At 38.5% G+C, this 15,390-nt stretch overlaps 1 protein-coding gene across 4 annotated transcripts in view; it reads right to left on the bottom strand.

Annotated features, from left to right (window-relative positions):
* Usp25 (ubiquitin specific peptidase 25) overlaps nt 1–15,390 on the bottom strand; it is a 107,532-nt gene that overhangs the window by 40,193 nt on the left and 51,949 nt on the right. For all 4 annotated transcript variants that reach the window (XM_031364277.1, XM_031364278.1, XM_031364280.1 and 1 more), the window contains 4 exons: nt 14,129–14,205; nt 6,195–6,268; nt 3,375–3,523; nt 221–348 (listed from right to left, as the gene is read on the bottom strand). In XM_031364277.1, coding sequence (XP_031220137.1) covers nt 221–348; nt 3,375–3,523; nt 6,195–6,268; nt 14,129–14,205 — 428 coding nt within the window. The remainder of the gene's footprint in view (nt 1–220; nt 349–3,374; nt 3,524–6,194; nt 6,269–14,128; nt 14,206–15,390) is intronic.

The raw sequence follows: 15,390 nt of genomic DNA, 5'->3' as shown, positions 1-15,390 counted from the left end.
TTATTACAAGAGATCAACTGAAGTTTTATAAGATATCAGATATAAAACACAAAAATACTTTAACATTTAATATATTTACATTTATAACTATGTATTTATAAGATACAAATGAATATATTCTCTTAGCAGGTAATAAGGCAGAAATATCAAGTATCAGCAAACCTTAGCTTGAAGGAAATAACAATTTTTACAAACCTACCACATGTTGTACAAATCATACCTGTCCAGATATAAAACTTGGGGAAATTCTAGTTTATTGTGAATTTTTTCTGGTCTCCCCAATGTCTGATTAAATTCAAATCTTGACAGTTCAAATGTTAATACAGGTGGCAATTCAGTGAACCAATGCTGAAAGAAAATGAGAACAGACACTTGGTCAGTTTTTACGCTACTCCATCACAGTTTTTAGGACGGGGTATGACCCTGGCACTGACATCACTGTGCTACAGCACACAGAGGGACTATGATGGCTTCCATACAGTGGAACTTCTGAAGTCCCCATGGCCTTTGTCTACATCAGAGGACAGAGGGAAACCTTGTCTACACACTGCTTGTCATCCACAGTTGTAACATTCCAAACTCTAACTTGGAGAAAAGAACTCCAGAGCTAGGTCTTCTCTTCTTGCATACTGAGTGACAGTTACTGAGACCAAACAGACTGCCAAGTCCACCACCTGACTCACAGGGAAAGAATACTTGCCTGGTACAAATGCTCACTGTTCTCATCCTAAACTTGGAAAAACATTATCTTCCTATTTCCTCTTTTTTCTTCCTATTTTTACCTTGGATCTTACAACTACACATTATACTAATGTATGATAAAGATTTCTCATCCGTGAACAGAATTTATACTTGTAAAAACTTTCAAATATAAACTAGTGATTAATAGTTAAATTTCCTATTGCTCTGAGTGTGTCCTACCGACTCACGTCCCACACACAAAGTTTGGCAGCTGTTTAGTGACCCATGAAATTTAACATTTTCAAAAAGCTTGTTTTCATGTAACAAGTTTAAGTTTTACAAAAGAATACTATTTGTTTTAAAAGTGAAATATTTACATTCACAAACCAACAAATACAGAGGTATGAAATGACAAATATTCTTAAGTATTTATATTTATAAGCCCCGCAACAAGAGACTATTAAAAGAAGTGCTGGTACCCACATTATAGGTATCATAGCTTCCAGTGCCAAAAAAATGGAACCATTCACCCCTCAGTGACATTAATCTGAGCAAATACAGGAATACACATTGCAGGCAAAGGAAAATGGGATGGACTAGAATCTTGATGATGGCTCTTGCTTCCAAGTGAAGGTACTAAAAGTAAATACTTATGTGTGTCTCTTTATTGCTCCCCAAACACTAATGATTACTGGCTAAGCAGAGGTTAAATTGAACATGAGTAAGGTTTCCCCAGTTAAAATATAAGAAACATCATTTATAAGAGTCAACAAAACCTAATATAATAAGCATCTAAAGATGTAAAGATCTAAAGCCACATGATAGCATGTGAAATAGTTCTTTTTCAAGATTTATTTTCATTTTTATTTATGTGTGTGTGTCTGTGTCTTCGACCCTGTCCATGTCTTTGTCCATGTCTATGTCTGTCATGGGGCCTGGACTGATTTCCTGGAGATGGAGTTACAGGAGGGGGTGATTCTCCTGACGTGGAAGCTTGGAACTGAACTCAGAACTGGAACAGCATCACATGCTCCTATCTTTTAAGGCATCTCTCCAGGTCCTACTCTTTACTTCTTGACCATATCTAAAGTTAGATAAAAATTAAAACATTGTCTCTGATATCTCATAAATAAAGTTCTGACTGATTCCTTAGGATAATATTCCACACACCATTTTGTGATAATCAATCAGGCAAGTATAGTTTTAGAAGCGTTACTTCCTTATTTTACCTCAATACATTAAATATCATCTTTGTAACTAACTTGAGATACACTTTAATTGATGAGAACCTACAGTGACTGAGAAAAGTGAGGTGACCCAAACTGTGATAGGAGTCTCCCACACAGTTTCTGTAACTCATTAAAGGATGCTCATAGAGCATTGGGTAGCATGCCTGTATTTGGAATGCATTTTCTCCATCAGCAACAGCCACTTCTGTTCTACTATAAGGTGAAAAGATTTCACTATCTATGTCTACAACATAGACAACAAGATTAAATAATAAAAAAAGATGTTTCCAAAATTTACTTTAAGGAATCATTAGTTGTGTACCTAGCCCTGAACCAGTAGTGTTTAAAGTATAGTAGCATATATATTTTTTCAGCACAATATATTAATTTATTCCAAAGAATCAAGTACCCATTTCTTATTAATATAAATTAACATTATCATACAGTGCTTCTTTGGGGGTTGGGTATGGGAAGTAGAAGTGGTCAAAGGATCTCAAAGACCAGGCTGTCTTGAATCATGTCTGGACCCCAGGCTAGCCTAGAATTAGTGATCTTCCTGCCTCCTCCTTTGTAATATGGGGATTAAAAGCATGCACCAACAGCTCAGGATCACTCTGGACTTCTTAAGCAGCTGATTAGTAACTACAAATTATTTTGCTAGAATCTGAGAAACTTCATATGAATTATGGCATTCAATTTGCAGTTGTCCCTATCTTGTCCACTAAATATGTAACAGGAAATAACACAGTGAAGATCCATATATCCTCACACTGGAGCATATGTCCAGATATCAATCAGCATAGCTTCACAGTGACTGATTTGGAAGACAATGATTTGTGCTGGTTTCCGTAGTGTATACCTTCCACATTAGGTGGATACAGATCGGTAGATACATGGATGGTACCAAAGAGAGAAGGAAACTGTTGGCTTTGGAAATTAAATCGCCAATGTAGATAAACAGGTTTGGGGCATATTAAAGTCAGTTCTTTCACAAAAACGTAGGATCTTCCATTTTACCTTATGCAATCAAATAGCAATCTCATAAGAACAGACATGTCTGCTCTGTAGGAGCCTGGGTTGCTATACAGAACCAGACACAAGTTCATGTGTGAACATGGGCTTAGGTCAAAAGTGACCAGTATATTTTCATTTTTAAGTTAACTACCATGCTGTTAATGACCACTACCTTAATGGGAAATCATAAAACATGAAATGATGTCCTCACGATAGACAAAAAGACAAAGAGTAGAGACATAAAAATTTTGAATTTGAATTTTAACATAAATTACATACAAATATTCTGTACAAGTTTTACAAATATGTCTTAAATTAGCATATTAAACGCAAGTATATTTTTGAATATTTTGTCTGTCATTCTTAGCTATGTGATCAAACTCTTGAATTTGCATTAGGCCATTTGAAAGAGAATGGGAAGGAGGAGGAAAATAGATATGGCGAACTCACCTCCTGGCCTGACTTTCCTGAGTTATCTGAGTGTAAGGATTCGATCTCCCCCTCAATCATTGCAGCCTCCAGGCACTCGTGCAGGTCTTTGAATCCATTGACCTGAAGTGGATACTGACCAAACATTTCAGTGTTCTCAAATTTTTTTCCTGTAGGATGATTGGAGAAGTTAATTAATGTTCTTCAACTTAGTTTTCAGTTACAAAAGGTAAGTGAATATATGGTATATATTGATTCTTTCCCAAACCTGAAAGAATACCAGTGATTGTGCTCCAGAGGATAATGGGTAAGTAGAACTTTCCTACATACACACACATACACATATGAATTTTTATGCATGTGTGATAATTGAATAGTAGTAGAGCTTTCCAGTGGCATATACATATTATACATGTGTATTCATTCATACCTAGTCACAGACAGTAATGATAACTGACATGTATATGAGCTCTAAAGATAAGATATTGCTCTAACACTGTGTATATATATGCACACATAAACTTGTGTGTGTGTGTGTGTGTGTGTGTGTGTGTGTGTGTGTGTGTGTGTGTATGTAATTCAGGTTCATTGGAAGACATCACAAACATCCATCAAGCCACATAATGATTCAGTAAGACAATTGTTATGGATAAGAGAGTATAAAAGAGCTAACCTAGTGTTAGGAACAGACAGTAGGGCAGTGAAGACTCCCGCAGGAAGTTGATATTTAAACTGAGATTTGAACTTGAAGAGTAAGTAGAAGGTAACTAGGCCAGATTGTTGGTCTGTGGAGTACTCTTGGCTAAGGAACAGCAAAGTCATAATATTAAGACTCCAAAACTTGGCATGTTTAAGGAAGCAAAGAAAGATAAGAACATCGTGGAGATGTAATGTAGTTAGGAGGGCGGGGGAATGTCAAGACTTATAATGTCTTCCAGTCTTGCTTATAATTTTCTTTAATTGTATTCAGTAAAATAGAAACACAGAACAGTCATATCCATGGAGCTATAGAATTATAAGTCCTGTGGCTTGCTTTGGTAGAAATACACACACACACACACACACACACACACACACACGCACACGCACACGCACACGCGCACACACACACACACACACACACACACACACACACACACACACACACACGCGTAATATTCAAAATGGAGCATGGGCAGGGTTATGTGGCTGGGTTGTAGACAGGATGCAGACAGCACATCAGAAAATTGAAGATTACAGAGTTCCACATTCCTCCCATGGACAATGGATGGTTTCTAGGGATTGAATGTTTAAGTCTAGGACTACTTTCCCTCTCTGTTCTGCAGCAGTAAAAGTCACTGATTCAGAATGACCAGGAGACCATTTCAAGAATTGAGTATGACTCTTCCCTAAGTCCTTTCTTCCTAATAGTGCGATATCACTGTGTGAATATGACTGTCTAGGGAACTATTGAAAAGAAAGGGACATTATACCAAGCCCTGAGGAACCTACTTTCACATACAATAAGAAACATGCACACGTATGCTCGTACACACACACACACACACACACACACACACACACACACACACACCTTCTAAAATGAATGTAGTGTCCCAGAGGCCAGAGAACTTTGTTTTTAAGGAAGAGGCAAGATAAATAAGAGGAGGAAAGTCAATCCCTAATGCATTAATATATCGATAAGAACTAAGCTGGATTTAATGAATTTGCTCATAGGTAGAAAATCAATAACTTCACAAGGTCTTTCCTTTTTCAGAATTGTGGAGCCAGCAACTAAACCAAGGTGTGTAAAAAATATAGAGCAATCAGATGAAACCATCTCCTCACTAAAAGGGGCATACATTCTTTTCAGTAGGAATTAGTGCTTTGTTTTTTTTTTTAATTGCTGTGATAAGAAGTAGCAGAACACATAGAAATACTGAGGTGAACTACAAGGGAGAGAAGGAAGTTAAGGATTCAGAAAGGGGAGTGGATGAAATAAAGCCACATGAGAGCATGAGAACATGGTCTAAGAGCATGGAGAGATAGTTCTCCCATGTTCCTAGTTTCTAAAGAGAAAGATGGAAAGAATGTGGTGAAGGTGTGAGTAGGTAGAGCTAATGAAATCTGCAGCTCACATACAGAGGGAATTACTTTCTTTTAAAAAGAAACTAAGATATTGGAAATGTATGGGTAGACATTGCAGACTTCAATGCCATGAAAATTGGAAAGATATTTCTCAGAGAATGAGAAGAATGAGATGAGAAAGAAAGAAAGAAAGAAAGAAAGAAAGAAAGAAAGAAAGAAAGGAAGAAAGAAAGAAGCTATATTTGCAGTGAGTAGGGAAATGGAAATAGTATTTGAAGAATTGGAGAACAGACTGTATAGTGTTGCAGTTTTGTAGTGCGGGCACATAGAGTTCGCTTCTGAGTTCCTTCCTTTACCTCACGGTTCATAGTTCTGTACTGTCAATACAAGTACACAAAGTATTACAACTATCCTCTTTGAAAGCTTTACTCAGCAACACTTACATACTCAGTACCAGGAAAAGGATGGTGAAGAGTTTTACAACAAACAGAGGGGTGGGGGAAAGGCAAATTTAGGTATGTGTAAGAGTGATCTTAATGAAAAGCAGGAGGTAAAGGGAGTGAAAACAGAAAGGGCCTGAGAGGAGCAGAAGTTATGTCATTGGGATGGAAGTTTTCCAAATGCTGAGGATGATTTGCAGGGACATTAATCAAGCAGCAGCTCGGAGAAGAGTAGACCCAGTTATCAATAAAGAGCATCAGCAAACAAAGTCAAAGAGAAAAGTGCCAATAGAAAACATCCGGACTTGTAAGAAAAGCAAACAGGTAACTTTACCTTCAAGCACTCCCATGGCTAGGAATCTTCCGTAGAACAACTCTACCATAGGGTTCTTTGGCTTCTCTTCATCCCTAAAGCATGTTTAAAAGATATAAATATGTTTATAACTTTTAGACCCCTAAATAATTGAGAAAACATAAAAGTAACCATTACATGGAACAATATATAGCAAGATGATATCATTTGCATGGCTATCACACACACAGCTCTGTTATTTACTGTGTCACCCTGGGCACAGTACTTAAATTTATTCTTCAATTTCTTCACCTGTCAGCTAAGGATAATTACAGTAATTGAGCTTGCAGGATAGATATAAAGGCTGAATGAGTTACTGCAAGGGGCCAACACAGAAGAGAAGCCAGCTCCACTCACAAGGTCAGTGCTCTTCCTGTTATCACTGTCTATTTCTATCTCAGATGTTCAGGCCTCTATGACACTGGCCTTATTGGGAACAGAAGAGAGTATTTAATCCAAATAGGTTTCTGGAAAAGAAGCTAAGTCTTTTCCCACACTTTCATAGAGACGTCATAGGAACTATGCAGTAACTGTCACCAGTGAGGAAGCTAATGCCCTGACTCTGAAGCAGAGGCCCACAGTGTGAGTGTCTTTCCCTGTGGTCAGGTAGTTGTTCCAAGCTGCTCAGCATGACATAGCTCCTTTTTAGTTTGAAGGAAACAAGGAAGACCAGCATCTTTACATTATCTTTTTAGGACTTCTATTAAGCACCTTGAAAAGATACTATTTTCCTTTAACAGACACTATTCTATAAAAAATGTTGAGATGTATTCACAACTAGATGAATTTTTTTTCTTAATTTTGTGTTTAAATTAATAAATCTGGCTTGTGAAGTTCTATTGTTTTACTTTCAATGAAAGAAACAACCACTGTGTTCTTGCTCAGTGTGTGACACAGGTCATCACAAGATCCTTAGACCCATGTAAGACCCTCAGGCTCTACTACAATCCCATTCTCTATGTGCTTCTGTGTCTGAGGGTGACAACTTGATGCCTCATGTGTAAATGACTTAGTACTTGTCTGTTCTATGATTAATTTAACTTCACTTAATGTGACTTCAAGGTCCATCCATGAAGCACCAGAATGTCCATTTACTGGAAGCTGGATAATACACCATTCTGTTCACTTTATCAGTGGAGATTTGGCTAATGGGCATGCAACTTTTGTAGCATGGGTATATAAATGCTTCTTCAGACTGTTTTCAACACACTAGTACACATGCCTGTGGGCCTGTCTCTCTCCTGAGGCCTGGGGCTCTATGCTGCTGATACCTGGGCTCTCGGCTGCTGTCTGGAGCTCTTTGCTGCTGAGGGCTGTACACCATGTTAGTTACAAGGAGGCAATGCATAAGTGAGATATTTTATTATAGGAAAGAGAAAGAAAGGAGAGGAAGGAGAGGAAAAGAGAAGGAGAGAGAAAGGAAAGAAAGAAAGCAAGAGAGCAAGAAGGCAAGAGAGAGAACAAAGAGCAGGAGAGAGAAAAAGGGCAAGAGAGAGGACAAAGAGCAAGAGGGGAAAGAGGGCAAGAGAGAGAGGAGAGGCAGACCATCTCTTATATCGTATGAGGCAAGGCAAGCCTGGCTGGGGCCAGATGACTGGGGGGTAGGATCCAGCTAGAGTGCTGGGAGCTTGGGGCATTGTCTATCTGATAGAGCACACATCTCCTGTGGGGGCAGCTGTGAGAGGTTGTGACTGAAACCTGAGCCAAGGTCCCAGGAATTACAGTTGAACTCCTACCATCCCTTGTGAACAGAAATTGTCCACTGGGTGGTTCTGGGTTCTAGGATTATTACTCAACTGGACCTAGGTTGCCTGATCAGACCAATGCCCTACACATGCCCACAAGATGCAGATTTAAAATATCTATTTTTAATCTTTTGGAGAACTACCACTGTATGTTCTTTGTTATACGATTTCGTATATCAACAATGCACAAAGACGTTAACTTCACATTGCTTGGAATCATTTATTTCAGCGGCCTTAAGTGTGAGAAGTGTTCTGATTCAAGCTAAAATAAGGCAAGCTATATAACTTGCTTTCACAAGTACAATGGAGGCAAAAGTGCAATGAAATCCTGCTTGCTGGGCAGAAATCTCAAGAGTTAGTGTTAATTTCCACTGCCAGGTTGACACTGTGTGCTGAGTGTGAGCTTATGCCTAGCAGAGATTTCTGTTGCTTTGAAGCCCTAAGTAGAGTAAGGAACCTGACATACACACTGAGGGCATGAAAGGAAACAGTAGAAATCATTAGATTGGGGGCTGTCACCCACACAATTATATAGCCCTACCAGCTAACACCTCATAAACTAAAGGTGTTTAAACACTGGAATGATTTAATCTCTAGACATTTTTATAATAAATATTTTTCTAAACTGTGAAAATCAAAGTTTCTGGAGACTGATTTGACATAGAAGAAAACACCCAAAAACTCTGACTCTTTGCATATGATTACTAATATGAATAGACATTTCTGTGTAGAAAAATCAACATTCTAGGCCTTTCTCCTTTCCTATTACAAAAATTAACTCTTAGAAAGAATAATGACCTATCTGATGATTTTGACTCCATAACTTTGCAGAAGCAACTAGGAATCAATGCCTATACTAATTCTGAATGCTTACTACTTCTTCCAAACTGTGTGTGTGAATTCTGCCATGCTCTGCACTGAAGAATTACACAGCTTTCCCTGGTATGGGGTTTAGGAAAATGTCTGCTATGGTCTTTGTTGCATTCTCCCAGATGCTCTAGACTCTAAGCCTCAGAAAATGGATTCCAAACTGTGCTCACTTCAGTAGAAATAGGAGAAATACAACTGAAAGGAAATCAAGGAGAAATAAAAAGTAGGAAGGTAGAGGAAATAAAGCTTACTACCAAATTCACAGTCAAAAGAAACTTCGCTGAAGGAAGCACTAAGAATATCATTGGAGTATGAATGAGGCTATAACAGAAAGGCTATCACAGAAGAACACCATGGTCTAGAGCAGGTAAATCAATAATTGGGAAAGCTCTAGTGAGTGTCTCTCTAGGTGTTTATGGCCTCTGCCTCAAAGATAATACATGCAGAACTGCAGGGCAATAGGCTACTTTCTTATCAATGAAAAAACAGGATCACTCCTCTACATACTTAAACTCTGGCTTTACTGGCAAAACAGAGAATGCTCCTCATGATGGGTACTGCAAGGCATCTCAAATCAGCCTAACGTCACCAGAAAGAATTTAAAACTACTCAAAAGTAAATGAAGGTATATTTCTGATGAAACTTAAGATGTAAACAAGAAATATCTTTTCTTAACATTTTAGTAAAAAGACAAACTTGGGCATTAGTTTAGAAACCATAAGTAGGATCAAAGAAATGTAACAAAAATAAAAAATTAGTAGGGAAAAGAAGGGTTAAGTAAACTGTTAAGTTAAATAAACTGTGGAAGGTAGAAGGTTATAATAGATAAAAGATGATTGAGTAGGTATGCTTTCAGATATGTTCTATGATGGTTACCTGAGAGGAAAAACTAGGAATTTCAGAGGAAGCATCACATTACTAGAACCTCCAAGAGCAATGGTTTATAATAAGGTGTAATTAACACTCAACTCTGTTAACTTTATATTCAACTATAGTGGCTATTCCTGGTTGTCAGCTTGACTATATCTGGAATGAACTACAATCCAGAGTTGGAAGGCTCACCTGTGATCCTAATCTGGAGCTGGGAGATACAAATTTCTGACCTGGATCTTGGCTTGGAGATCTTGAAGTACAGTGGCTATAAATTCCAGAAGATTAAGACAGGGAGTTCAAGCTCATCTGGGATTAAAGATGTGGTGGCACACACCTTTAACCTGGGCCACACCTTCTGCTGGAAACCTATACAAGGACTTTGGAAGAAGGAAGGCTCACTCTCTTCTTAGCTGCTTGCCTTGAGGGACTGAGCAACTGCTAGATCCTTGGACTTCCATTCACAGCTCCTGCTGACCATTGTTGGGAGTTGGACTACAGATTGTAAGTCACAAATAAATTCCCTTACTATATAGAAACTACCCTTAAGTTCTCTGACTCTAGAGAACCCTGACTAATGCAACTACTTTGGGCCATTGAAAGGCTACCTCATACAGGGCAAGAAAGATGAAATTTCCTAAGAAACGAACACAGGCATGGAATAGTCTCACATTTGGAAACACTGCGATCTGGTGGACCAGCCCACTTCCAGGACATGACTGGACAGGGAACGAAACAAGAGCGAAGAACAATGTAAAGAACCCAACTCAGCTTTCACTAATCTTCTCTTCAAGGAACCAATCAAGGTATCACCAGAGGAAGACATTTGAACAATAGCAAATGTAAAAGGCAGAGTAAACGAACAGGAAGACAATATCAAAACACTACAATTTAACTCAAGCCTTCTGTTTTATGTTAATTTCTGTGGATGCAATAAAATACCCAGACCAAAAAGCAGCTTATGGAGAGAAAAGGTTTATTTGGCTTAGAAACCCAGCATTTCAGAACAGTGACCAAGGCAGGAGCTTCAGAGAGCTGCTCCCATCATACCTAGTCAGAGCCACAGAAAAGTTGCTGCCCTCGTGTGCCTGCTTACATTAGCTTTCTTCACTGTTACACCATTGAGGGCTTAATCTCTGCTATGGAGCTGCCCACATTCAGGGAAGGTCTTCCCACCTTGATGCACACGAGATTCCCCACACCTGCTCACACAGCAACCTGATCTAGATACTTCTTCAGTCAAGGTGCTCTACTCAGAGGGATCTCAGTTGTTTCAGGTTAAATTTTAAAAGTAACCTTCATAACTTCCTAAAAGAAGAAATGGGACAGACATACACAAACAAACACACAATGTGTCTATGCATGTAACTGAACCCAAAAGGTATATAACACTCCAAAAGATGTAGCATCAAGAGGCTAAAGATAGCCGGGCAGTGGTGGCGCACGCCTTTAATCCCAGCACATGGGAGGCAGAGGCAGGCAGATTTCTGAGTTCTAGGCCAGCCTGGTCTAGGCCAGAGTGAGTTCCAGGACAGCCAGGGCTACGCTGAGAAGCCCTGTCTTGAAAAAACAAAAAACAAAAACAAAAACAAAGAGTCTGAAGATGGCTCAGTGTTTAAGAATGCTTTTGCTGTTCCTGTAGAAGCCATAGGTTTATTTCCCAGCATCCTCATGGCATCTAACAGCAACCTGTAATTCAAGTCTCAGGATTTCAACAATATCTTTTGGCCCTTACATGGTATGCATACATTCATACACATAATAAGTCACTTAGAAAAAAAATACAGCATCAAGAAATATATTCAAAACTGTGAACACACCAACGTAAGTCGAGAATTTTACTGCAAAGGCATCTTCTCTGGATGCTAGGTCTTAGGTCTCAGAAACATCAAGAGCAGATTCAGTGCTGGACTTTGATAGAAGTTTTGGGTACATAGTTAAGATGAAGCTAACACAGAAGCCAGCCTTGGGAACAGGGTTCACAGGCCTTAGCAGTTACACAGCAAACCATATTCCCAGAGCCATACTCAGTCAGAAAAGTGTTGTTATCATCTGTTCAGCTGCATGCTGATGATCTCAAAAAAAAAATGCACACTAAGAGTTTGGATGGACAGAAAGGGACACCTGATGACAGGGTAGCCAATGTCTTAAACTTCTCTACAAACCAAAAAGAAAGCAGCTTTAAAATGCCTATACCTGAAACAGTTTACAAAATGTTTAATTTTTTTCCATCAAATACTACAGACTTGGTACTAAATTAATTTTACTTTTTTGTTTTAATTGGTTGTGTATTTTTATTAGCAATACAAATATTGACTATTTTCTTTTTAATTTCAATTGTTTATAATTTTATGTACTTACATAATGAATTTTACTTTTTCACTTCTCACCCACTAAAGTGCTTTCTCTTAATAAGTCACTTCCGACATTCAAGGCATCTGTGTGTGATCCCCTGGGGATAACTCCAGTTTCTTGGCAGAGCATGACTAAGAGGTTATTTATTGAAGAAAGAGCAAATTATCAGATGCTACAGTAAAGAAAGTGATGTCCTGTCCCTACCAACTGTTAAATGCCCAAGGTCCCTTAATTCCCACATCAAGTCCACAATGAAATGTTGATGGGCCCAACCTCGTGCAGATTAGGATCTACATTGAGTTCTTGAGGGCAAAGGCTCTGCCGTGTAAGCAAGTGCCTTTTCTGTTGCCATGTTTCATTCTCTGGATCTTCCACTCTGTGCCCCTCCGCCTTCTGGGCTGTGAAATGACCCTTGAAGAGTGGTGCAGCTCTCCCACTTAGTGCTGAGCACTCCGTTATCTCTAGGTCTTAACACACTGGCCAGTTAATCACAACCTACTGCATTAGAAGCATCTCTGATTAAACTTGGGCCTGAAGTAAAATTAAACTCTGGGTGAGTTTCTCTGAGCTTGCTTTCAATTCCCAGACAGTGGTCTCCAAGCAACTCACTATTCCTTGCTGGCATTCTGCAGAACTAAAACCATTAGGGTTTTTTCCAGCTTATGCTTCACCCCAAATTTCTGCCATTATTGTGAAAACAACTTAGGTCAGAATTACATTAAATTGTGCAAACGTCAAAGGTTCTGTGCTGCTGCTCGAGGTAGATGTGCCCTGATAATCTTCTGGGATCTAAAACAAAGCATCCTAGCTCAGCATCAGCACCACTAGAGAGTCACCAGCATTTAAGAGACCATACACTGCTGCAGGGGAGGTTACTGAGGAGCCCACAGACACTAAAGGGCTGGGACCTTGTTTTCAATTGTTTTTAATTGATTTTTTAGACACAAGGCAAAAAAATCTAAATGGATTATTTAAATGATTTAGGGGATGCTTTAGTCTGAAATTTCCGGGTATAACTCCTTTAAATTTTTCCTTAAAAGATCAATGAAATATTTCAAATGATTTAAATTCACTGCAAACCATGTTATCATGGCCTTTACAAAACAGAAAGGCTGAAAAAATTTAAACAAAAGATAATAGAAGGAAGTTATTTACAGAAAAATGGAAGGAAGGCAATATTTTTGAGCCTAGGATTTCCACCTGTATTCTACATATTCTTTAAAGCATGCTGCAGATTTCGTGAGAGCCTTTTAGTAGCAGTCTAAGTGATTGTCTAAAGAAAATATCCAAAAGTGGCACTGGAGAGATGGTGTAGCAGCTAACAGTGCTTGCCGCTCTTGCAGAGAACCTGAAGTTAGTTCCTAAAATGTACTTGGTTACGAAAAGCCACCTCGGACTCTAATTCTGGACACTGATACCTTCTTCTGCACTCCACAGGCAATGCAAAAATATGTGCTTCATATACATACATGCAGGTAAAGCATTCATACACATTAAATAAGTGTAACAAATCTTAAAATAAAAAAAATCATGGAAAAAACATAAAGGATCAAATAGTGAGGAGTGAGTGTGGTCTCAGGAGGCTTGTCAAGCTCCAATCTTCCTTTTAGGAAGGCACCCACCCCCACCCCCCGGCTGACCAGTCCCAGTCCCCATATACACACACAAAACAGTCAAGGCTTTGTGCTTAGATGGAGAATGAACAACATGAGTCTGGAGGAGGAACTGTTCATCCTGTCCTCAGGTGCACAGAAAGGACTTAATATAAAGGAAAGTACTTTTAAGTTTATGCCCAACTAACCCCTTCTCCCTCAAGAAAACCTGAATGCAGGAAAAACATGTGGCTGCAAGATTAGTACTTTCAAGAACTGAATTTTAGATCTTATATCACACATGACAGTAGAAACTGACAGATACCTGAAATTTGTTACTGTAGCTTCTAAACAGCCTTTTCATAATACAGATACCACTGGGACTCCCAAAAGTCTCTCTTGGTTGCATATTTGTACTGCACCAACAGAACAACATGACTGTCACTTACTGACTTCCCCACTGTTAAACATCATAGTGACTTACGTTTCCTCTTCAGCTTTCATTTGGAAGGCATCTTCCAACCAATCCAGTAACTTGTGTGTAAACTCACTCACATCTTGCTGTGGAAAGAAAAAAGGTTGATTGGTCCTTGATCCTACTAGCAAAGAACTAGATGCTGTAAAGGATCACTTACAGGTAGTAGCTACTCAGAAAAGGGTCATGTGACTGTCTCAAAATGCAATCATTTCATAACTTAACCAGGACATAAATACTTAGAAAAAGTATTATAATCACAATGTTCTGTTTTAAGAAATATGTACACTCAAATGTAACACATGAGTTTATAAAAATAATAAGTTATATACTCAATAAAATGAGCAATTTCTTTCACCTACAAAGTGCTGCTGTTAAGATCTAGGAAGAATACGTAACTCTAGTGTCACATAGCCAAACAAGACTAATGTCAGTACAAAAATCTAATTGTATCCCCTTGGGAAAAATAGCAGCAAAAGAAAATTTTTACTCACTTAGGACCTCAAAAAGTAACTTTAACTGATTATGGGTATTTGCTAAAATAACCTCATGGTGAATTCAACTTAGATAAAAGTGATCCCTAATCCAAGAATAGCCATCTATGTGGGATACAGAACAAGAAAAACAAGGACACACAAGAGTACAGACAGAGGTCAAAATTGGCCTTTTAGGGCCAAGAATACCAGAACATGACAAGAGGCAGGGAGGGTGCTCCTGTGACAGAGCATGCCTCCTGCAGCATTCTAATTCCAAACCCATGGGCTCTGGGTCTACAAATAATTAACTCTCCATTGTTCCTGAGCCACAATATTTAAATTAATTTGTAAATGTCACATTTTTAAAGAATTTTAATCTTGAAGATTGTAGCTAAAAATAACCATCATTTTCTGTTTATCATGAGTCTTGAAAAGAATTATTCTCTGTCCTTTTAATGTAACCAATCTAAAATTTACAATTACAATTACAAAGTTTTGGCAAAGTTCCTTAGGATGACCAAGTGAGGTTTTCACTGTAGCAAAGCACTTGTGAGCTGCAGGGAAGGGACATGTACAGTTCACAGTAGTCCACACAGCACTGCCTCGCCCTAAGACTCTCCTGAGATTCCAGACATGCCATGTTCTGGAAGAATGTAAAACCCAAGTTCAAGGTATTTAAAAACTAATCATAATACTCATGTAATCTAAGCATGTATTTCACTAACTCACTAATGTGTATGTCAGAAAAAAATCACATCCATACCAAAGTAACTGATATGCATTTAAAGACCTCTA

The sequence above is a fragment of the Mastomys coucha genome, unplaced genomic scaffold (assembly GCF_008632895.1).
Source record: "Mastomys coucha isolate ucsf_1 unplaced genomic scaffold, UCSF_Mcou_1 pScaffold12, whole genome shotgun sequence".
NCBI classification, from domain to species: Eukaryota; Metazoa; Chordata; class Mammalia; order Rodentia; family Muridae; genus Mastomys; species Mastomys coucha.
Note: the sequence above shows the minus strand (reverse complement) of the source record. Positions and strands in the feature narration are given on the sequence as shown.